Raw genomic sequence first — 25,422 nt, 5'->3', positions numbered from 1 at the left:
CAGAGACCATAATAGGCTGTATACACAGATGATATGAGTTATGCAGAAAAAGCTGGCAACAGAGAAGAGCATGGAACAGATGGAAGAGGGAGGCAGAGATGTCATAGAGGAGGAGACAGAAAGGGATGGAGAAAGACAGAGACAGACAGACAGACAGGCACAAACAGAGACAGAGACAGACACACACACACACACATATGAGACGGAGACAAGTGAGAGAAAAACACAGACAGAAAAAAACAGAAACAGAGGGGCCAGCCCCATGGCTGAGTGGTTAACGCCATGCGCTCTGCTTTGGCAGCTTGAGGTTCACCAGTTTGGATACTGGGCGTGGACTTATACACCGCTCATCAAGCCATGCTGTGGCGGCATCCCACATAGAAGAACTAGAATGACTTGCAACTAGGATATACAACTATGTACTGGGGCTTTGGGAAGAAAAAAAACAAAAGAGGAAGATTGGCAACAGATGTTAGATTGGGGCCAATCATCCTCACACACACACACACACACACACACAAAAGCCTACCTTAAAAACAAACAAAAAGACAGAGAACCAGAGACAAAGAGAAAGAGAGAGAGGGACACAGAGAGAGAACACATTCACACAGGCAGAGCTGCAGAAAGCCAGAGGCGGACAGAGACAGACGACAAGGCAGAGTTGCTGGAACTGTGGGCTCCTGAGGGCACTCTGCTTGCAGCCCATGCAACCACAGGAGGGATGTGACCACTCACCATGGTCCTCCATCCAGTCTGCCCAGTACAGAGGCTGCAACAGGCCAGGAGTGCACTTACCTTGATTTCTACAGGGTCGTTCTGATGGAAGTTGATTGGCGCGACCCCAGGGACATAGAAGGCGCTTGTATCCCACGTGAGAAAGAGAAGCAGTAGGGACCACGGCAACCAATCCTGCTTGGAAGAAGAGAGGCTGCCATGGGAACGGGAAAGAAGCGAGCATCCCTCAGGGGCAGATCAAGTCATAGTGCCTCCTCCATGTCTGCTTTAACTGGCCCAGTCTCACCCAACTCTGAGAGGCCCGAGGCCCTTGTAAGTGCATTCTTCCAAACGTCCCCAAGAGTGCTACAAGACACGGACTCTGCACTTCCAGAAATGAGTCACAAAGAGAATGAAGTAACTAACATTGGGACAAAAGGAAGACTGTAGTACAGGAGCCACATCTCCCCACTTCTGGATCAATGTTCTTTTACACTCTCCTGTGTAGCTAACAGAAAACAACGCTCCATGTGTTCCACTGATTCCCATTTCTCTATATGGCAACAGGCTTGCTTTGTCAGGAAGCTCCCGTGTTCCCAAGATATTTTTCCTATATGCCTTCTCCAAAACTGTACTGACCTCATCAGCTCCCACTCTCCTCCTCACTCAGCTCTAGCTACACTGGCCTTCTTGTTGTCTCCTGATAGCAAAGCCCTTCTCCACCCCTCACTGTCACCTTTACTGTTCCCTCTGCCCCTCCCACAGATACCTGCAGGGCTCATCTCATTCCTTATTTCATTCAGGTCTCTCTCAAATGTCACTTCCTCAGAGAAGCCTTCACTGACTATCCTATCTAAAACAGCCTCCTCAGGGTTCCCATTACCCATTCGCCATCTGCTTACTTCATTTCTCCTCATGGACTTATCTAATTGACATGTAAAAGACGTATTTGTTTATTTGTGTATTATCTGTCCCCCTCCACTCGAATGTTATCCCTGTGGGTGCAGGGACTGTGTCCCCCGTGCCAGGTGCAGAGTAGGCACTCAGTAAATAACCTGCATGCAGGACAGTTACTTGGGAATCAAAGGCAAGAAGGATCAATTATTGCCCTCAAGAAATGCAGCCCATCACAACACGGCTCTCCCTTCATTAATAACATGCTTGCCCCCTCAAAGAACGAGACTCCTGATATTCTCTCTCTGCCTGTGCTGAACAAGGAACTTCTGTGGTCCACACACCTGAATCTCCAACTCAATCGCGCCTCAGCATCTGTCTTCTCTCTCCACCCTCTTTCCTGCTGGGGCATTTCAGGCCCTCATTTCCTCCCCCCAGACAGTGGCCACAGCCTCCTGATTACCTTGCCTCTGCAGCATCTCAATCCTTCAAGTTACCCCGCCTCCACACACACACTTGGATCATTCTTTCTAGAACTCAGCTTTATAGAGAATCAGAATCACGCAGGGGGCTTGCCAAAAACGTAGACTCATCTGCATTTTACCAGGGGCACAAGTTGAGAAAAAAATCGCTTTAAAAGTCTGAGGTTCTGAGCTTAGTGCACTTTTTGTAGATACATAGCTTGGTCAAAGTCTTAAAAGCAATATATTCGGAGTGTTTTTCCTTTGATTTCTTGTGAACATTTATAAGTAACCGCCAGCCGATGTTCATTATGAAGTATGAAATAAGAGTCTGACCCCAATAAAAACAGTCAAAAATGGCTCAGACAGCTGGACTGTACTTGGTAATCAGGAGGTCAGTGGAATTAGGGATGAGAGCAGGATCTTTAAAAAGAAATGACAAGACTAGAAGGTAGAAAATTGCCTTAGGGGGTAGGATTCTGTATAGGAAGACAGTATTTTTCCCTCTGTCCTTTTTTCTTTTAAAGATTTTATTTTTTCCTTTTTCTCCCCAAAGCCCCCTGGTACATAGTTGTATATTCTTCGTTGTGGGTCCTTCTAGTTGTGGCATGTGGGACGCCGCCTCAGCGTGGTTTGATGAGCAGTGCCATGTCCGTGCCCAGGATTCGAACCAACGAAACACTGGGCCGCCTGCAGCGGAGCGCGGGAACTTAACCACTTGGCCACGGGGCCGGCCCCCTCCCTCTGTCCTTTTCCATTTTTTAAAAATTTAGATTTACAAAAGAGTGCAAAGATACTATGAGAGTTCCCACGTACTCTTCACCCAGTTTCCCCTAGTGTTAACATCTTACATAACCACGCGCAAGGAAGGCTTTTAAAAAATAACTAGCTTTAAAAAGTTTTGAAAAAGTAAAACATACACAGTAAATAATTCAAACAGTACAAATGGGTATACCATGAAAAATAAATCTCCCTCCCACTTCAGCTCCCCATAGCCAAGCACTAATACCAGTCCCCTGAAAATCCCTCTAGAGCCATTCCACACACGCCCAAAGCAAAGGGCTCAGTAGTGTGGGAGGACTTCCTCCACGTGACCAACCATCAGAAGATTCTGGTCCTCCCTCTTTGGAACCCTTTGCTAGGCTTCACTGGTCAGTCCTCAGATAGTGAGTCCTTTGTGTGAGGGAAATAAACTCTGTCCTCTTTCTTCCTCTAATTCCTCCTTCTACCTGAATTCCAGTTAACTAAAATGCAAGGAAGACAAATCCTGTATTACTGGCATAAACTGCCATCCAAAAGTTGTTTGGAAAAAAAAATGAACTTTGAATTTTTGAAAATGATGCAGAAAACAATCCTCACACAAAGATACTGTCAACAAACTGCAAATCGACTTATCTTAGAGGAAGGATCAACAGATGAAAAATGGCAAAGGATATATCCATAAATGCTAGAATCTTTGAATAACATAAGTTGGCAACCAAAAGCAAATCAGAACTTTAGCTTAGAATTAATGACTGTACCAAGATGACAGTGTCAGTTTTAGATATTAAAATGTCACTGTTTTGATATTCTCATACAGCCGGAGGGATTATAAACTGAACACTCCTGGGGGGCAATTTGGCACTTTGTATCAAAAGCCTCCCAGAAGCGCATACTCTTTCACTCTGCAATTCTACCTCTAGATGTTAAGAAAAATATGACAAATATGACAAAATGTACAAAAAAGGATGTTCGCCATAGACTTATTGAAAACAGGTTCACTACTTATAATAGTAAAATGTCCAATATTAGCGGAATGGGTTAAATTATGGTGTATCCTCTTATCCATTTATGTAGTCATTAAAATTGATGACATATTTCTTGAGTGGGAATGTTCAAGCTTTAGATTTAAGTAGAAAAAGCAGGGGAGAGAACACTGCATAGCAGAATTACTTTTTTTAAGAAAGTTATCTTTGGAGGCTGGCGTACTGGTGTAGCAGTTAAGGTTGCGCGCTCCGCTTCAGTGGCTCGGGGTTCACAGGTTCAGATCCTGGGCATGGACCTAGCACCACTCATCAAGCCACACTGTGGCGGCATCTCACATACAAAATAGAGGAAGATTGGCACAGATGTTAGCTCAGGGACAATCTTCCTCCCCCCGCCCCGCAAAAAAGTTATCTTTGAGAAAATGTTTAGGAGGGGAAATGGGTTATTTGAGTGATGGATTTTTTTTCCTTTTCTGTATATCTGTATTTTCTAATTTTTCTTAGGGGATTACATAGTATTTATACTACTTAAGAAAAATAATAAAATAAATCAGGCCCAAGAGAACATCACTGTTCTGAACACCTAGGTTAGAGTAATCCTAGCTTGGTCTCCACCTGCTGGCCCCAAGATGCGTTTCCAGCAGAACCTTCCACCTTCTCTTTCTAAGTCCCTGCCGTTGGTGATCAGACTGCTCAGGGGAGGCTGCCTTCAAGCCTTTCTCAGGCTGTTTCTGATACCTGACCTCACCTTATTCAAGTCCTTCTTACCCTTAGAGGTTCAGTTGAAATGTTTCTTCCTTCAAGAACCCTGGATCCCCCACAGGGGGAATTATTCTCTTCCTTCCTTCTTTTTCAAAGCATTCTGTAACTATTTCTATGATGACACTAGAGGCAAAAGAATGGAAACTACCCAATGCCCAAATGAACTTTCACATCTATACATGTTCAAAGAATGCTGCTGAGCTGACAAATATTTAAATCTATACTTGTTATAGTAATATCACTTTTCATGTTGAATTATGGTCATTTAAGTATCTGCCATCTCTCCAGCTGTACTAGTCACTTGTCTAGCTTTGCTGTTGGGCATACTCAATAAATCCTTATCAAACAAATTAATAAGCACCAATCAACCTCTGATCTATACAAATATGAAACCATCTACTCACATATAGATTGAATATTATGGTTCTTAATCTTTGCTGTATCCCCTTGAGAATCTGATTTTTTAAAAATTCTCAAATTTAAAGAGTTTTTGACATCTCTCACCTTTCTACCTGTCCAAGGACCTAGTTTGAGAATCTCTGAGAACATTTATTATGCTTATACCCTACCTGTATGTCTAGGATAGTGGTTCTCAATGCTGATGCGTATTAGAATAACCTGGGGAGTAAATGGATTAAATTCCTAATCAGAAAGCATGGAGTGGTTGAATAGATTAAAAAACCCCCAAGATCCAGTGATACGCTGTCTACAAGAGACTCACTTTAGATCTAAAGACACACATAGGCTGAAAGGGATAGAAAAAGAGATTCCATGTAAATGGTAACCAAAAGAAAGCAGGCATGGCTACAGTTCTATCTGACAAAATAGACATTGAGTCAAAACTATCTAGAGACAAAAGTCATTACATAATGACAAAAGGGTCAATTCAACAGGAAGCTATAACAATTATAGATATATATGCACCTAACGTCAGAACACCTAAGTATATAAAGCAAATATTGACAGATCTGAAGGGAGAAATTGACAGCAATACAGTAATAACAGGGGACTTTAACACCCCACTTACAATAATGGATAGAGCATCCAGGCAGAAAATAAACAAACAGCTGACTTGAAAAGCTCTATAGACCAAATGGACCCAGCAGACATAAGAGAACCTCCCACCCAACTCCAGAAGAATATACGTTCTTCTCAAGTGTACATGGAACATTCTCCAGAACAGATCACATGTTAGGTCACAAAACAAGTCTTAAATTTAAGATTGAAATCATTCCATGTATCTTTTCTGACCACAATGGAATGAAAGTAGAAATCAGTAACAGCAAAAAACAGGAAAATCCACAAAAATGTGAAAACTAAGCAACACACTCTTGAACAACCATTGGGTCCAAGAGGAAATAAATGAGAATTTAAAAAGTACCTCAGACAAAAGAAAATGAAAACGCAACATACCAAAACTTATGGAATGCAACAAAAGCAGTACTCAGAGGAAAGTTTACACTGATAAATGCCTGCATTAAAAAAAAAGATTTCAAGCAAACAACCTAATTTTTTACACTGCAAGGAACTAGAAAAAGAACTAAGCCCAAAGTTAGCAGAAGGAAGCAAACAATAAAGATTAGAGCAGAAAGAAATAAAAAAGAGAATTTTAAAAATAGAAAAAAAATCAACAGAATTAAGAGTTGGTGTTTTGAAAAGATAAACAAAATTAACAAAGCCTTAGCAACACTAAGGAAAAAGAGAGAAGACTGAAATAAATAAAATCAGAAATGAAAGAGGAGACATTACAACAGATGTCTCAAAAGTAAAAATGATCATAAAGGACTATAATGAATAATTACATATCAACAAATTGGATAACCTTGAGGAAATGGATAAATTCCTAGAAACATACAACCTAACAAAACCAAATCAAGAAATAGAAAGCCTAAAGAGACCAATAAAAAAAGAGATTAAATCAGTAATCAAAAACCTCCCAACAAAGAAAAGTCTAGGACCAGATAGCTTCACAGGCGCATTCTTCCAAACATTCAAAGAAGAATTAATACCAATCCTTAAACTTTTCCAAAAAACAGAAGAGGGAACACTTCCAAACTCATTTTATGAGGCCAGCATCATCCTGATACGAAAACCAGAAAAAGATACCACAAGAAAAGAAAACTACAGGCCAGTATCCTTGATGAACACAGATGCAAAACTCCTCAAAATACTAGCAAACTGAATTTAACAGCACATTAAAAGGATCATACACCAAGATCAAGTGGGATTGATCCCTGGATACAAGGATGGTTCAACACATGCAAATCAATTCGTTTTGTCAATGTGTGCTACATCACATTAACAAAATGAAAGAAAGAAAACCACATAACCATCTCAATAGACACAGAAAAAGCATTTGAGAAAGTTCATATCCATTCATGATTAAAATTCTCGATAAAGTAAGTATAAAAAGAACTTACCTCAACACAATAAAGGCCATATATGAAAAACCCACAGTTAACATTATTATTTCTTGCTAATCAAAAATATGTGTTCAGGGGCTGGCCCCGTGGCCAAGTGGTTAAGTTCACATGCTCTGCTTCAGCGGCCCAGGGTTCCACCGGTTCAGATCCTGGGTGTGGACATGGCACTGCTTATCAAGCCACGCTGAGGAGGTGTCCCACACAGCACAACTAGAAGGACTTACAACTAGAATTTACAACTATGTACTGGGGGGCTTTGGGGAGAAGAAGAAGAAGAAAAAGAAGATTGGCAACAGATGTTAGCTCAGGGCCAATTTTTAAAAAGAAGAAATATTTATATATATGTGTTCTAAATTTCTCTTCCTAGGAAGCCAGACACCAAACCTTTTTGCCTCATCTGATATGTGACTCAAAGCCAGGGCAGAGGATTACAATCTTCTGTGGTTATCAAGCCAATTAAATCTAAGAAGCTACTCCAGTTCTACTTTCTTTTGCAACAGAATCCTCCAATCTTAACAGACACTGCCTTGGGGAACTCAAGGTCTTGCTGAGAACTCAGGTGGCAGAGGAAGGAAAAGCAAATCCTGAAAGACTTCAACACACTTTTGTTCCAAAGTCTCAAAGCAAGTAATCAAGTACATACACAAAAAAACAACACAAACAAAAAGACACAACAACGAGGGTAATACTCCCCGTGATGGAAAACAACACTAAAAAGCAACAAGAAGCCACAGAATTGCTGAGCACCTATACCGTAGGCAGAAGGCACTGGGGCAGTTGGTCCCTTCCTTCCATTGACTGAGCTCCCACTTTATGCTGAGCACTTTACAAATGCTGATTTGCGCCATCCTCACAACTACAATTACCTTGGGACTTATGTCATCATTTCGCAGATGACTGCGAGTTAACCTGAGATCCACAGATTAAATAACTTGCCTGAGGTCAGAATGTACAGGAACAGGGATGCTCTTTTCAAGCAAGTGACTTGCATTAAGAGATGATGAGCATGTAACCCTATCGGTAACACCGGCAGCTAACATTTACTGAATACTCATTATGTGCGAGGGGCAGTTCTAGGTTCTTTCCAGCAATAAACCAATTAATCTTCACAACAATCCAGCGAGGTAGAGACTCTTATTATTCTCATTTCACCCATGAAACTGAGGCTCAGAGAGGTGACATAACACTGGCTGAGCTAGGATTTGTACCCAGGCAGTCTGATCCCAAAGCCCATGCTCTAACCAGTACAGAAATCAGTTCACGATTTCTTGAGCACCTACCGTGTCAGGTACTGTGCCAGTCTCACAGAATGCATGCCCACTAGGAGCTTTCAGCCAGTTAAGGGACAGAGACAAATCATCAGCCAATCACAATACTAGGTCCCAGATGCTATCGAGGGCCTAGTATCTTATCCTATCAGTTAAGAGGCTAAGAAGTATACAGGAGCAGCTACATGCCCAGTCTTGGTGGGGAGGGGTGCACACCTAAGAACTCAAGTGGTCTACTCAAAGACCTGAAGGGAAAGGAGAAGTGTTCCAGAAAGAGCAAAACACAGGCATAAAGGCCTGGGGACAACCATAGGGAGTTTTTGGCAGGTGAAGTGTAGGCTGGTGCTTCTCAAACTTTAATGTGCATGTAGATCACCTGGAGGCCTTGGTAAAATGCAGATTCAGATTCAGCAGGTCTAGGGTGAGGCCTGGGATTCTGCATTTCTAACCAGCTCCCAGGTGATGATGACATTTCTAGTTCACAGACCATTCCTTGAGTAGCAAACATGCACAGGTCTGTGTAGTCAAGAGGCTGGAGAATAGGTGACGGACACACACAAGCCACATTGAGGAGTGTAGGCTTCATCCTCAGCACAGTGGGGAAGACGCTAAAGAACCTTAAGCAGGGCAAAGATAAATCAGACCTGCAGTTTTAAAGACTACTTTGGCGTGTGTGTGTGTGTGTGTGTGTGGCAGGGGGAGTGTGTGCAGCACATTTCTGCTCCAGAGACATAGTAATGTCCAGTCCTAGACTTGACACCTAACAAAGACAAATGAAATCGCCCACAAATTCCTGATCAGATGTGAAGACAAGCAGCCGTCAGGTGGAAGCAGAACGCAGCCAGTGGTTCGGAAACTCGAGCATGTAAGGAAATCACCAGGAGGGCTTATCAAAACAGATTCCTGGGTCAACCCTAGACTGCTTTCATCAGTAGGTCTGGAGCAGGGCCCAAGAATTTGCATTTCTAGCAAGTTCCCAGGAGATGCTCATACTGCTGGTCAGGTTTTGGGATCACACTTTGAGAACCACTGGTATAGAAGAAAAATTCACAGGCTTTAGGGGCCATACAGACAGGAATTCAAAGCCCAGACCCACCACTTCCTAGCTGTGTGACTTTGGGCAAGTCTTTTAAACTCTTTGAGTCTTGGGTTTAACTGTAAAATAGGAATATAACACCAAACTCTTGGCAGGGTGGTGGAGTGGTGATGGTGGGAAGGATTAAATAAAGTACATAAAGCACTTTGCACATAGTAGGTGCTTGATAAGGCAGAGTGGCCTTGTTTGGGGTTGCAGTGGAAGGCAGGACCAATGAGTACACTGCAAGGAGGGAGACAGAGGCTGAGTCTAAGGAATCTTCCAACAAGGGAGCTATCCAGCCAAGGAAAAGGCCTTCAGCAGGAGTGAATCAGACAGAAGCAGGTGACCGTGGAAGGAGGTGGAAGTCCATATCCCTACCCCAGTGGGAGAGTGAACCGGAAGCCTTATGACTTCCCTTAAAACTCAAGAAATTCATGATTCCCTTGACAATACGGAACACTTTAGCAACCCAAAGGTAGAAAAAAACAAGGCAAAGTTCCACCCAGAGCTGAGTTCCATAAAGACATTTTTTGAAGAAGCTTAGGAGTCAGGTAACCCAGGAGTCCAGAGAGGGGAAGTGATATACCCATGGTCACAGAGCAAGTCATCTGCAGAATGAAGGAAGTCCAGCAGCACCAAACCTGGCACAACCGAGTGATCACAAGTTTGTCACCATGGTGGCAGTCATGCTCAGAAACAGTCTGAGGTCGTGATTAGAGGTGTCCAGAGAACTGTGCCACCACAGATGAAGTGCTTTTTGTCTCCCTTTACCCTCCCTAATTCTCGTTCTCTGTTTCTTTGTTTCCCTTGTCCCTCCTCCAATTCAATGCTTTTCGAATAATAAACCAACTACTGTAGTCAGTCTGGTATTTACCCTTCAGGATTATTTTGAAAAGAAGAAGAACAAAGGCAGATTAATTCTACCAAATATTAAAATACAGAGCTATCTAACTGTTTGGTGCTGGAGGAGACAGAAAAGACTTAAACATACAAATTGAAATAGAAGTACTAGAAGAAAATATAGATATACTTTTAAACAATCTTGACACAGAAAGTTTTCTAAGAATGAAACAAAATCCAGAAACTATAAAGAAAAAGGATATATAATAAGAAGGAAGAAAATGAAAAAAAAAAAAAAAAAGACACCAAAGAGAAAGAAAAAGACAATTTGGGTAAAAACATTTACCACATACCTGACAAGGACTAATTTCTTTAATGTACCAAGAGCTCTTACAAACCAATGAAGGACAAATAACCCAAAAGAATACGAATGAGTGGTTAAAAAAAAAAGTTCAAATGGTCAAACATAAAAGATGCTCAACATCATTCATAATTTAAAAATGTAAATCAAAATAATGATATCTCATTTTTCACCTATCAGAGTCACAGAGCTTTAAAAAATCTGAATACACTAGATATAGGTAAATTGGTACAGTCTTTGGGGAGGGCAATTTAGCAATATATACTTAAATGGGAGCTAGAACTATTATTGAAGGACTGCCAACGTAAGTTATTAAGTAGGAAGAAAAAGTAAGATGCACAGCAGTGTATGTACTGTATAATCTCATTTGTCTAAGTAGTTTTTTTAAGAGCATGTACCAAAGCCAAAGACAACACAAGAAAAGAAAACAACAGACGAATATACCTGATGAACACAGAAAAAATCCTTAACAAAATATTAGCAAATCGAATCTAGCAACATATAAAAAGGTTTATACATCATGACCCACTGGGGTTTATCCTCGAAGTGCAAGGTTGGCTTATTATCTGAAAATCAATTAATGTAACACATCATATAAATAGAATAAAGGACAAAAGCCACACAATCATCACAACAGAGGCAGAAAAAGCACGTGACAAAATTCAACACACATTCATGATAAAAAGTCTCAACAAACTAGGAACAGAAAGGAACTTCCTCAACCAGATAAAGGGCAGCTCTGAAAAACCCACAGCCAACATCATACTTAATGGTGAAAGACTGAATGCCTCCCCCCTAAGATGAGGAACAAGGCAAGGATGTCCACATATGCCATTTCTATTCAACACTGAGCTATAAATGCAAATAATGTGCACTAGATAAAATAATTAATTAAAGGCATCTAGATTGGAAAGAAAGAAGTAAAAGTGCTTTTATTTCCAAATCATATACCTTGTATCTAGAAAATTCTAAGGAATCCACAAAACAACTGCTAGAACTAATAAACAAGTTGAGCATGGTCATAGACTACAAGATCAATATATAAAAATTAATTGTATTTCCACATACTAGCAACAAACAATCCAAAATTTAAAAAATAGTCCCATTTACCATAGTTTCAAAAAAAAATATTTAGGAATAAATTTTTTGGTTTTGGTTTTGTTTGAGGAAGATTAGCCCTGAGCTAACATCTGCTGCTAATCCTCCTCTTTTTGCTGAGGAGGACTGGCCCTGAGCTAACATTTGTGCCATCTTCCTCTACTTTATATGTGGGACACCTGCCACGGCATGGCTGACAAGTGGTGCATGGGTCCTCACCCAGGATCCGAACTGGCAAACCCTGGGCCGCTGAAGTGGAATGTGTGAACTTAACCACTGGCCAATGGGCCAGCCCCAGGAATAAATTTTTTAAAAGGACTTGTATACTAAAAATTATAAAACACTGCTAAGAGAAATGAAAGAAGATCTAAATAATTGGAGAGATATTCCATGTTCATGGATTGAAGACACAATATTGTTAGGATGGCAATTTTCCCATCAGAATCCCAGCGAGCTTTTTGTAGAAACTGACAAGTTGACCCTAAAATTTATATGGAAACAAAAAGGGCCTGGAAGATCCAAAACAACTTTTAGAAAGAACAAAATTGGAGGATTTATACTACGCAATTTCTAAGCTTATTTATTTATTTATTTATTTTTCTGCTTTTTCTCCCCAAATCCCCCAAGTAGATAGTTGTATACTTTAGTTGTGGGTCTTTCTAGTTGTGGCATGTGGGATGCCGCCTCAACACGGCCTACTGAGTGGTGCCATGTCAGTGCCCAGGATCCGAACCAGCAAAACCCCGGGCCGCTGAAGCGGAACGTGCGAATTTAACCACTCGGCAACAGGGCCAGCCCCTCTAAGCTTATTTTTAAAAAGCTATAGTAATCAAGACAGTGTATAAGAATAATGATCAATGAAACAGAATTAAAAGTCTAGAAATAAATCTTTATATTTACAGTAAATTGATTTCCAACAAAGTTAACACAGCAATTCAATAAGGAAAAGCTAATCTTTTCAACAAATGGTGCTTGGACAGTTGGGTAGCCATATGCAAAAGAAACTTCACATTATACACAAAAATTAACTCAAAATGGATCATAAACCTAAACAGAAAAGCTAAAACTATAAAACTTCTAGAAGAAAAGCTAGGAGAAAATCTTTCTGACCTTGGGTTAGGCAAAGATGTCTTAGATACAAGACTAAAAGTGCAATGCATATTTTAAAAATTGATGTTGGACTTCATCAAAATTTAAAGCTTTCATACTTCAAAGGATATCATTAAGAAAATGAAAAAGAGGCCACAGACTAGGAGAAAAATCTTTGCAACTTACATATCTGATAGGGGATTTGCATACAGAATATGTAAAATAGTGTTACACCTTAGTAATAAGACAATCCAATTTAAAAATGGGAAAAAGATTTTTATAGACATTTCACCAAAGATGACATAAGTATGGCCAATAAGCATATAAGATGTTTGATATCATTTGTCATTAGGGAAATGCAAACCAAAACCACAATGAAGTATCACTACACACCCACTAGAATGGCTAGCCTCAAAAACACAGACAACAACAAGTGTGGACAAAGATGTGGAGAAACTGGAACCCTCATATATTGGTGGGAATGTAAAACAGTACAGCCACTTTGGAAAGTCTGGCAGTATCTTTAAAAAGTTAAACATAAACGTACGATACTATCCAGCAATTCCAATCCTAGGCATTTATCCAAGAGAAAAGGAAATACATGTTCATACAAAGACTCGTACATGAATGTTCCCAATAGCTTTGATCCCAAAAGCTCAAAATTGGAAACAATCCAAACACCTATCAATTGGAGAACGGATAAACAAAATGTAGTATAGCCATACAGCAAAATACCACTCAGCAACAAAAAGGAGAGAACTACCAATTCATGTTAGAACATGCATGAACCTCAAAAATATTATGCTAAGTAAAAGAAGCCAGGTGCAAAAGTCTATATATTATATAATTCCACTTATACGAAATGCCCAGAAAAGGCAAATCTATAGACAGAAAGCAGATCAGTGGTTGGATAGCTGTAGGAGCTGGGACTGACTCCAAGTGTCAATCCCTTGACTGTTAGGGAACTTGCTGGAGAGGCAGAAATGTTCTAAAACTTTGTGTCCGTGTGATTATTGCACAAGTCTTCACAGGCATACCTCAGAGATAGCGTGGGTTCAGTTCTAGACCACTGCAATAAAGTGAACATCACAATAAAGCAAGTCACACAAATTTTCTCATTTCCCAGTGCATATAAAAGTTATATTTACGCCATACTTTAGTCTAATAAGTGTGTGATAGCATTATGTCTAAAAAAATAATGTACACATCTTAATTAAAAATACTTTATTGCTAAAAAATGTTAACCATCATCTGAGCCTTCAGTGAGTCATAATCTTTTTGTTGGTGGAGGGTCTTGCCTCGATGTTGATGGCTGCTGACTGATCAGGGGGGTGGCTGCTGAAGGATGGGATGGCTGTAGCAATTTCTTAAAATAAGACATCAATGACGTTTGTTGCATTGATTGACTCTTCCTTTTGCAGAAGATTTCTTTGTAGCATGCGATGCTGTTTGTTTGATAATGCATTTTACCCACAGCCCGACTTCTTTCAAAATTGGAGTCAATCCTCTTAAACCCTGCTGTTGCTTTAACAACTAAGTTTATCTTTTGTTGTCATTTCCACAGTCTTCACAGAATCTTCACCAGGAGCAGATTCCACCTCAAGAAACCACTTTCTTTGCTTATCCTTAAGAAGCAACTCCTCATCTGTAAAAGTTTTATCATGAGACTGCAACAATTCATTCACATCTTCAGGCTCCACTTCCAATTCTAGTTCTCTTGCTAGTTCCACCACATCTGCAGTTACTTCCTCCAATGAAGTGTGGAACCCCTCAAAGTCATCCCTGGGGTTTGGAATCATCTTCTGCCAAATTCCCATTAATGTTGATATTTTGACCTCCTCCCATGAATCATGAATGTTCTTAATGCATCTAGAATGGTGAATCCCTTCCAAGAAGGTTTTCAATTGACTTTGCCCAGATCCATCAGGGGAATCACTATCTATGGCAGCTATGGCTTTACAAAGTGCATTTCTTAAATAATAAGACTTGAAAGCCAAAATTACTCTTTGATCCCTGAGCTGCAGAATGGATGTTGTGTCGGCAGGCATGAGAACAATATTCATCTCACTGCACATCTCCATCAGAGCTCTTGGGTGACCAGAAGCATTGTCAACGCGTGGTAATATTTTGAAAGGAATCTTTTCTTCTGAGCAGTAGGTCACAACAGAGGGCTTAAAATATTCAGTAAACCATGTTGTAAAAAGATGTGCTGTCATCGAAGCTTTACTGTTCCATTTATAGAGCACAGGCAGAACAGATTTAGCATAATTCTTCAGGGCCCTAGGATTTTCAGAATGGTAAATGAGCTTGGCTTCAACTTAAAGTCACTAGCTGCCATTAGCCCCTAACAAGAGAATCAGGCTGTCCTTTGAAGCTTTGACTTTCACTTCTCCTCTCTAGCTACGAAAGTCCTAAGTGACATCTCCTTCCAATAGAAGGCTGTTTTGTCTACATTGAAAATCTGGTGTTCAGTGTAGCCCCCTTCATTAATTACCTTAGCTGGATCTTCTGGGTGACTTGCTGCAGCTTCTCCATCAGCACTGGCTGCTTCGCCTTGCATTTTCATGTTATGGAGATGGTTTCTTTCCTTAAACCTCATGCTAGCTTCAAACTTTTCTTCTGCAGCTGCCTCACCTCTCTCAGCCTTCACAGCATTGGAGAGAGTTGGGGCCTTGCTCTGGATTAGGCTTTGGCTTAAGGGGATGTTGTGGCTGGTTTGATCTTCTATCCAGACCGCTAAAACTTTCTCCATATCAGTAATAAGGCTGTTTCGCTTTCTTAGCATCAGTGTGTTCACTGGACTAGCACTCTAATTTCCTTCAAGAACTTTTCCTTTGCATTCACAGCTTGACTGTTTGGCGCAAGAGGCCTAGCTTTCAGCCTATCTCAGCTTTCAACATGCCTTCCTCACTAAGCTTAATCATTTCTAGCTTTTGATTTAAAATGAGACATGTGACTCTTCCTTTCACTTGAACACTTAGAGGCCATTGTAAGGTTAGTAACTGGCCTAATTTCAACATTGTTATGTCTCAGGGAATAGGGAGGAGAGGGAGACGGATGGGAGAACAGCTGGTCGGTGGAGCAGTCAGAACACACACAACATTTACACATTAACTTCACCAGCTTATATGGGCGTGGTTCGTGGCACCCCAAAACAGTTACAATGGTAACATCAAAGATTCCTGATTACAGATCACCATAACATATAATAACAATAAAAAAGTTTGAAATATTGCGAGAACTACCAAAATGTGACACAGACACATGACGTGAGCAAATGCTGTTGGAAAAATGGTGCCGACAGACTTGCTCAACACAGGGTTGCCACATTCCATCAATTTATAAAAAACACAATATCTGCAAAGCACAAAACACACTGAAATGCAATAAAATGAGTTAGGCCTGTACATTTACCAAAAATCATTGAACTGTACACTTAAAATGGGTCATTTTCTGGCATTAAATGATACTTTCATATACCAGAAGAAAAAAAATAACCAGCTAGAGGGAGATATAGATGAAACAAGTTTGACAATATAATGGTAATTGTTGAAGCTGGGTGATGGGTTATGGGGGTTCATTATACTATTTCTTCTACTTTTGTGTATGTTGGAAATTTTTTATAATAAAAAGTTTTTAAAAATAGACATTTTTATGTGTATAAAAATGTTCTGGAGAAATCTATGTTAAAAAAATCAAAGACTATTTAACTCTGATGAATGGATCTGGGGTAGCCAAGTGACTTTCTTTTCATTTATAGCTTTTTTCCACTATCTTTTTTCTATGTACGTGGATCACTCATATTCAAATAAATATTTAGATTTTAAGAAGGGGAAGGAAATGGGCTGCCTCTGAAAGTCCCCCTGAAGACATACAGGAAATGGGAAACATAAGGTAAGGAGAATGCAGAGGAGATTCTGGCATGAGCGTGTGGGGAACCAGACTAGATCGGCAATTCTTAACCTCAGGGAGGGTGTTGCGAACCCCTCTGAGGATCTTATAAAAGCTACAGACCCTGCTCCCAGAAAAAACGCTCCAAAATGCAGAATGTGACATATGATTCCAGGAGGATCTAGGACTTAGAAGTTCATGGGCCCCTGAGAAGACCCCCTGTACTAGACACCATGACAACTTTCTGTGAGTCTTTGACTTTACTACCTCTGCAGCCCTCACAGCCTGAGAGAGGATGTTTGACCCATGGTTCATTTCTGTAAGGAAGTTAAGGAGGAGCAAAGTACTTGCTTCTTGGCAAATTCCTTTGTATCTTTCTTTAATTTTTAATTGGTCACCACAGGCACTCCCATGTGAGGTTCAGTCTGAAAAGTCAATTAGGTATCTGGCAAACATCTTTTGCATTTTCAGAGCCATGAAAGGAGAGAGAGTTCTAAGAGATGTGAACCAGCCCATTTAACATTATTTTGCTTTACTCGGTTTCCAAGCCCCGAGACTGCAAAGGTAGCATGTCAAGGAACAAGGTGATGGCAATCTAGAAGCCCTTTGTGCTGTAATCTAACACCCCATCACTGGCAAAGATAGGGGTGACCTGGAAAGTTATAAAGCTGAAGAGACTCAAGAATCAAGGTCTTGCCTTTCCTATCCATTTTATTCTTGGGGACCACGCATGGGAAAAATCTTTCCCAACAGCCCAGTGAAGGACTACGAGGACTAAAAAGTACCCTTCACCCCCTAACATTTGCCCCACCCAGTTTGAAAGGAGTGAGCAATTAATTTCCCAAGAAAATAGGAAGTTTCCCCTGAGAACTGAAAATTATTTTATTCACTCACATTCTCTGTGGCCTGAAGTTAACCTTTCCTTTTCTGGAGCCCTTTGCCTGGCAGTCTCCCTCCCTATAAATAGCATCATCTAGTGATACAGGCTGGCCAATCTGAACAGCCTTGCCGGTTCCTATTTCATGCTTTTCCTGCTACAAAAGCAGCAGCTTTCTTAACAGTAAGCTAGATTCTTCTTTTTCCTTCTCAAAGATACAGTCACTATTTTAAGATCACTCAGTAACTGCTCCCCAGATTAAGCCAAAAAGAAAAAGAGAAAGGCTTTGGGGCACAGTTTGCCGGCAGTTAACTGAAATCAACTACCCACTCAGTTAAAGCTCCCTAAGAATTCAACCACACGTGCAGGATGGCTAATGATGCTGAAGACCACTTACCAAGCTGCCCCCATGAAGCTAAAGAACTCACAGAGGAAAAAAACAGAACCAAATTAGCCACAGGAGACTCCAAATATGTAGCCTTTATTTCAGAGCTCACAGCTACATAGTAGCTGTTGAGCAGAGAGACATAAAAAGACTCAACGGTCTTTTGCTGGTAGGGAAAAACCCACAGCAGGCTGTCGAAGGCCAGGTGAAACTAATAACCACCCTCACCGAGCAACAGACAACTAGACCTAAACATTGAGGCCAGAAAGTGCAAAGATAAAACCTATGAAATGCACTGACCCTCCCTCTCCCCCTGGGGTATTTATAAAGAACCCTCAGTCCAAGAGATGGGCTTAGATGCTTCACCTCCGGAAGACTTCAAACCTTGGAGTAGAAAAGAGCACTCTCTGTGCTGGACACTTTCATGTCTTACTTCATTTAATCACCACAACAATCCTCTGAGGTCAGTATCATCCTCATTTTAAAATAAGGAAACTGATTCAGTTTGGGATGACGAAAAAGTTCTGAAGATGGATGATGGTGACGGTTACACAACAATGTGAATGTACTTAATGCCACTGAACTGTATTCTTAAAATAGTTAAAATGGCAAATGTTATGTGTATTTTCCCACATACACAAGAAAACATTTTAAAAGAGGTAACTGAGGTTTAAAGAAGCAAATAGTTTGCCCAAAGTCATAAAACCCATCAGCGTCAAATTCTAGCCCAGGTCCTTAGACCAAGCCTTAGTTTCTTCATCTGTAAAATGGGCTTTTATAAGGATTAGATGGGGGCCAGCCCAGTGGCACAGCGGTTAAGGTCGCACGTTCTGCTTCAGTGGCCCAGGGTTCACCGGTTCAGATCCTGGGTGTGGACATGGCACTGTTTGCCAAGCCATGCTGTGGTAGGTGTCCCACATATAAGGTAGAGGAATATGGGAACGGATGTTAGCTCAGGGCCAGTCTTCCTCAGCAAGAAAAAAAAAAAAAAAGAGGAGGATTGGTAGCAGATATTAGCTCACAGCTAATCTTGCTCAAAAAAGAAAAAAGAATTAGATGGAACAATGGATGGGCATATGGTTCATCAGTTGAAATGCATCATGTGAGTAGAAATTTTTCCCTTGAAGTCAGGTAACATTGGGGATTACCACAAATCTTTAATAGCTTTTTAATCAGAATGTCATAGTAGTTTTAAACTTTATAAAGAGACCATCTCATTCAGGGGTTGCAAATTCAACCACCTAGACTGGCCATGCAGTTGATCTAAATCGTGAAGCTGCTCAGAATCAAGAAAAAAGGGAGTGGAGGAGAAAGTGACAAACCGGGCCCTGCATGGGGAATGCTCCTCATGGGGAATTGGGGCCTGAATTTTCAAGAGAAAATGAAAATCTAGAATTTTTAAAATGTGAAATCGCCCAATTATTAAATGTTGGTGACTAACTCAAAAAATTTTAAAGTTCTGTGCCAGCAAAAAAAAAAAAAAAAAAACCCCAAATCAAGCCCATGTCAAGATGTGGTCCAAGGATTGCTGATTTATAGCGTCTGATCTACTTCAAGAAGAAACCGAAGCCCAAAGATGTTAAGTGACTTGCCAGGGCACCCAGACTCCTTTCTAAACTGGCTTAAGAATTCAGTTCCAGCTGGTGATTTTTGTTTTTCAAGAATTGCTAGTAGCATTTAGCATACCTTCTGAATACAAAACCTCAAGATTGCAAGCCCTGGGAGGTATGTCAGTTTAATGCTCAGGCATAGGTGAGAAATCATGTTATGAAGACAGAGAAGGAGGCAATGAAGAGGAATGAGACAGAATTGAGAAGTCCCGTGCGTCCCCAACCATGCCCCATTTGGGAAACACTAGTGTCAGCAAATGGTTCACGGATCAAAGCAGGTTTGGGGGCGGTAGGTGGTTCCTATCATTTGCCTGCGGCCAGATGGCCCTGCTCATCCTGGGTCCTTCCCACCTTCCTGCCAGTGCCCAGAGATCAAAACCCAACCTTCTCCAACATTCTGCAACCTGCTTCTTTACTGCAAGATCAAAGGGGAACTTTTGTCCAAGCTGTAAAAGAGAAAGCAAGAGGCAACTTAGCGCTGTCTCTGCCTCCTCTCTACTTCCTGAGAGGACTAAGGGCGCTCCTTTAAAGGGATTCCTCAGAGAAACACATCTGAACCAAGGCCTGGTATTGGCATCTCAGATCCAAGGACACAGCAGCTCCTGCAGAATATGTGCCAGGTAGGGCAACTCGAGAGAGAAGACAGACAATACAACTGACAGCACTTGGAAAGACCACAGGGACTACGACCATGGAAAAAAATCAAAATCAATCTGATTTTATAGGCATATTAGCAAAAATCACCTTAAATTCAAGTATTCTAAATCACAGTATTTTCAACCTGGAATTTAGAAATCATCAAATCCAAACCTTCACTTCACATGTGACATATGTGGAAACACATCAATAAAGACAAAGTAATGTGCCCCAGGCCACATGGTGGATCAGTGGGAGTGGTGGGACTAAGCCCAGGCTGCTGGCTCCTGCTCCAGTGCTCAATGGGCTGATGCCCACCCACGAGAGAGGCCCCGAGGAGACAGCAGCTTCCCACACACAGCTCTGGTGGCAGAGTCCAGGTCTCTCACCTCCTGTTCCTGGACTCTACCATCCCTATTCCACCACAGAAACAGTTTCTGTACTTCCGACTGGGGCCGGGGCGACTGGCTAGCACTCACTCCATCTGCTCAAAGGAAACGTGAGCTCATTCAGTCCATTCCCTTGCCTCTGGACTGGATCAAACTCAAGCAACCTCAAAACAGTGTGAACCAACCCAGATTCCACTCCTAGGTACATACCCAAGAAAACTGAAAACACACACTCACACAAAAACTTGCACACAAATGTTAATAGCAACATTATTCATAACAGCCAAAAAGTGGAAACAAACCCAATGTCCATCAACGGTTGAAAGAATAAATAAAATGTGGTCTATCCACACAATGGCATATTATTTGTCCATAAAAAGGGATGAAATACTGACACATGCTACAACATAGATGAACTTTAAAAACATTATGCTGTATAAAAAAAGCCGAATACAAAACACCACATATGATGTGATTCCATTTATATGAAATATCCAGAGACAAATCTACACAAAGTAAATTAGTGGTTGCAAGGGCCTGGGAAATAACTGCTAATGGGTTGCTTTTTGGGGTGATGAAAATGTTCTGGAAGTAAATAGTGGTGAAAGTTGCACAACTTTGTGACTGTACTTATAAAAACCACTCAACGGTATACTTTACCAGTGAACTTTATGGTATACGAATTATAGTCAATAAAAAAGGAAACGGGTAAAACCCAAACAGTATGAACGATAAGATATGTGAGAGAAGTACACAGAGTTCTAGTCTCCAAATGGACGTTTCTAGACTCCTGAGCTGACATGCCTACAAATGTACTTGATGGACATTTCTCAAGTTCCAGCAAAATAATATTCCCCAAAGCATACTCCATATGCTCAATATTTCCGTTAAGAGTGAGACACGAGCCTGCTTCTCACTTCAGACTGATCTAGGTAACTCAGTATTGTGTGACTTCACAGAGCCATCTAAGTGCAGGGCAGGAGGAGCAGGGAAACGAGCGCGCTCCAGTTTACACCGGCGTCTCCTCTGCGGCGGGAGAAGTCTTGCTCTGCAAGTTCGGGAAAACCCCCACTGCGCTGACACAGACCTGGGAGCTGGCAGCCTAACCCTTGGCGAAGAAGAGCCATTCACTAAGGAAAGCGAGGGAGGGAAAAGCTCCTAAGACAGGAGTTGAAACTTGCACCCACAGCCCTAACTTTCAAAACACAAGAACAAACCCCAAATCCAGCCTGTTCTAACGGTCACTGAATTCACTAGCTGAATTCACTAGCTCGGCTCCTCTTGGGTTGTATGACTTGCCTCAGAAACCCATACACCCCAAAGCGGATCCACACACTTCCATCCGCAGCAGCTGGGACACAGGGTGCGGAGGCTGTTCTAACTTCATGTAATAAAGTGCTTGACGCAGACCAAACTCAAGTCTACCTGTGACCCCACTGTGCCCGTTACATACATCCCCCTGTAATAAACCTGCTTCCACATCTTTTCACTATTGCATCAAACATGAAATTTCTCACATGCGCCCTTTAAACTAGCCTCTGTGGGTCACTGTATACATTGTACCCTCCGTTTCTTCAAATCAATTACTGTATTCACCATGAAAGGGCAGGACCCCACTCCCAGGTGACACGACAAACGCTAAATCACGGTGCTTTCCACTGTGCTTAGAATAAAATCCAAACTCCTTTCCACGGCTTCTCTGCAGGCTGAGAACAAGCCAGCTCCCCTAATGAAATGTTCTGGAGCGGGTGGGAAGGGGACGCACCCTAGCAGAGCAGTCTACGTCAAAGTGCAGCCCACAGACTGCACACTGCAGGCTGTAACCCACCGCAACTACAGGCGTGGCTGCTCCCGCCCCTCACCAACTTCCTTCTACCATCTCCCCCACCCCACCCCTCACCGTGCTTCAGCCCTCCAGCCTTCTGTGCTCCTCAAACATACCAAGCCCTTTCCCACCTTGGTCCTTTACACTTGTCATTTCCTTTGGAACATTCTTTGCATTGCTGGTTCCTTCTTGTCAATCAGGTCTCAACTCACATCACCTTCTCTGAGAAGCCTTCTCTGACCACTTCATGCAAAGTAGTTGCATCACCTCGTCACCCCCAATTACTACCACTTCACCTTGCTGTGACAGCGTCTTCACAGCACTTACTACTCTCTGACAGCATCTGGTTCATGCATTTACTTATTCACTGCCTGTCTCCTCAGACTAGAAAAGCTCCACAAGGGTAGGGACCCTGACCTCTAATTCACAACTAGGTCCCTTAGCACAGAGAAGGCAATCAAACATTTGTTGATTAAATAAATATGTACCAGAAACATGTATCGCTAACTTATTACCTCTTAAAAACCTCTGAACAGGGCAGGAATTTCCTAGTACAATGCTATAAATGCCACTTTATTGAACTTTTTCCCCATGGCAAGAGAGGGTGGAACTTTTCCTGTTAAGTTCTTACGCCATCCTCGTTCTGAATTTGGTTCAGAAAAAGATGGGTTTCGACATGCCACTTTTGGGACGTTCCCTACTCATGGTTCAGACTGAAGTCTGAGACCAGAGAAATCAGGCAAGGCTGGGCCTGGCTCTGTGGCCAAGTGGTTAAAGTTCAGCGCACTCTGCTTTGGGGGCCTGGGTTCAAGGGTTTGGATCCTGGGCACAGACCTACTCCACTCACTAGCCATGCTGTGACCATGTCCTGCATATAAAAAAATGGAGGAAGATTGGCACAGATGTTACCTCAGGGCTAATCTTCCTCAAGCAAAAAAAAGGAGCATCGACAACACATGTTACCTCAGGGCAAATCTTCCTCAGCAAAAAAAAGAAAGAAAGAAATTAGGCACACCTGTGAAATCTTTTACCTGACCTCTGAGGTTCTAAATAAGGAATCCCTCATTAAATAAAAAGGATTAAGTTATCAGTTGGTTAACAGGAGGGGAACTCATTATCAGCCAATAACCTACCCTTCTTTGGAGAAAACCAACACCAGGAATTTAAACAAGAATCTTCCTTCGCTAAAATCAAATGTCACTTCCTTTTCTCTGTGTCTTCCTTTGCATTCACTCCCAGGAGGAAATTACCTGCTGAGGAAGCAACATACAGGAAGACCTAGAAAATCACTCGGGACTAAGTGACTTCAATTTTGCTTCTGATCTCTTGACAAGCAGAATGTGAGCTGAGAGTCTGGAAGAAAGGCCAGTCCTTCACAGACCTCCTTCCAGGGTTCTGTACCAGGAGCGAGCAAGTTCGCACCCACTTTCCAGGCACAGGTCTTTTACCCGCACCCTTATCCACTTACAGCGTTCACCCTAACGAGTTCCATCCTAATGAGCCTTCAGCCCTAACGAGCTGAGTGGCCCTGTAGGGGCATGGGAAGGGGAAGCAGCCAAGTGGGGACAGTAGAGTGTTTTTCAAAACTTAGTCCACAGACCACCTCCATCATAATCATTGGCGTGCTTATAAAAGTGCAGGCTCCTGGTCATCACCTGGCCCTACGGACTGAGAATCTTTGGGAGTGGCTCAGGAAACAGCTTTTCTAACACGCCTCCTGACACACACCCCGAGAGTCTCAACCACAGCAAAGTTTGAGAACCAGTGGGATAAAAGCTCCCCAGGAGACAGGCAGGGAGTTGATTGAGAGAAGACAGGAGAAACGGTTAGGGAAGGGTCTAGGGATGGAAGATAGGGGGGTGGGGGGCAGTTAGGGCATGCTCCCGGGTAGCAGCAGTCAAGGTGGGTGCGCGGTGGGAAGACTTGAGGGTGGAGGTGAGGATAGGGCTCTGGAAAGGATCTGAGATGGGGCGGGGGCTGGCAGGCTGGTCAGAGATGAGGTCGCATCCGCGGACTGGTCAGGACAGTAGGGAGGCGGGAAGGCGGAGAGAGTAGAGTTTGGACATGAGGGGGAGGAGCAAGGGCGGGAATAAGAGGGGTTCTTCGGGGAGACCGGGGCTAGGACAGTGAATTTTGGAAAACGGGAGTCACAGGAGGCGGCGACCAAAGCAAGAATAGGAACCGGCAGAGGCGGTAGCTGAGACCTTTCCTCCGACCCAGCGCCTCCCCCCAAACTCGGGGCCTTGACAAGCCTGAGTAAGGGCTAGGCCAGGGAGGGGGAGTTTAGGGGAGACGAGCCCAGTCAGGGACGTCCCTCAAGCCTGAGCTAAGGGTCCCGGAGATGGCTCGGGCCAGGCACGGGACACCGGAAGGTCCTGGGTTCCTCCGGAGGGCCCCGCTCCAGCTCCGGCTCCCGGAGTCTCCTTCACTCACCATCGCCGCCGCCATCTTGGATCCACGTGTCGCCGTAATGACGTCAGCGGAAGTGGTGTTTCCCTGGTTACCGTTTAACACTGCCAGGTGCTGCCTGGCTTCAATCGCTCCTGTAGTCGCGGTCAGCAGAGGGGCAAGGGAGAATTAGCTCCTGATCAGTAGCCTGGTCTGAACAGTTAGGTCGCTGAGTGGGTGAAGAGAGAGGATGGTGTAACTATAGGAGCCATATTAGCTCCTGGCAGAGACTGCTGCTTCCCCTCCCCCACACTGCATTGTGGGTAATGGGTGTGTGCGTAAACGCGCATGTTCTCTGGACGCCATCTTTACTATTGGCAGAAAGCCCCGTTGCCAGGGTTACTTGAGGCCTTGATTCGAGTGAGTGGGGTCGGTACAATGACTCCAATAGCTGCCCAACTCCGAGAATAATTTGTAATTATATATTTAATTATTTGCTTGACTATCCTATATCCTCTCCAATAGACTGTAATCTCTATGAGGGTAGCATATTGTCTTTTATTTAATTTCACTCTGCCTTATTCTTACCTATAACATGGGGAAAGGATTATTAAAATACCTTGATTGTAGGTTTATGATGAAGATCCAATGACGTAATATTACATAGTATGTATTCAATAAATAATTG

The 25,422-nt window shown here is 42.4% G+C and overlaps 1 protein-coding gene across 1 annotated transcript in view; it reads right to left on the bottom strand.

Annotated features, from left to right (window-relative positions):
• TM9SF4 (transmembrane 9 superfamily member 4) overlaps nucleotides 1-24,918 on the bottom strand; it is a 52,851-nt gene extending 27,933 nt beyond the window's left edge. The window contains exons 1-2 of the mRNA XM_046678793.1: nucleotides 24,780-24,918; nucleotides 796-909 (exon numbers count right to left, since the gene is read on the bottom strand). Of these exons, the coding sequence (XP_046534749.1) occupies nucleotides 796-909; nucleotides 24,780-24,794 (129 nt within the window). The 5' untranslated portion in view covers nucleotides 24,795-24,918. The remainder of the gene's footprint in view (nucleotides 1-795; nucleotides 910-24,779) is intronic.
• Nucleotides 24,919-25,422: the final 504 nt, after the last annotated feature.

The sequence above is a fragment of the Equus quagga genome, chromosome 12, assembly GCF_021613505.1.
Source record: "Equus quagga isolate Etosha38 chromosome 12, UCLA_HA_Equagga_1.0, whole genome shotgun sequence".
In the NCBI taxonomy this organism is placed as follows: domain Eukaryota; kingdom Metazoa; phylum Chordata; class Mammalia; order Perissodactyla; family Equidae; genus Equus; species Equus quagga.
This window is presented reverse-complemented; position numbering and strand designations above follow the sequence as displayed.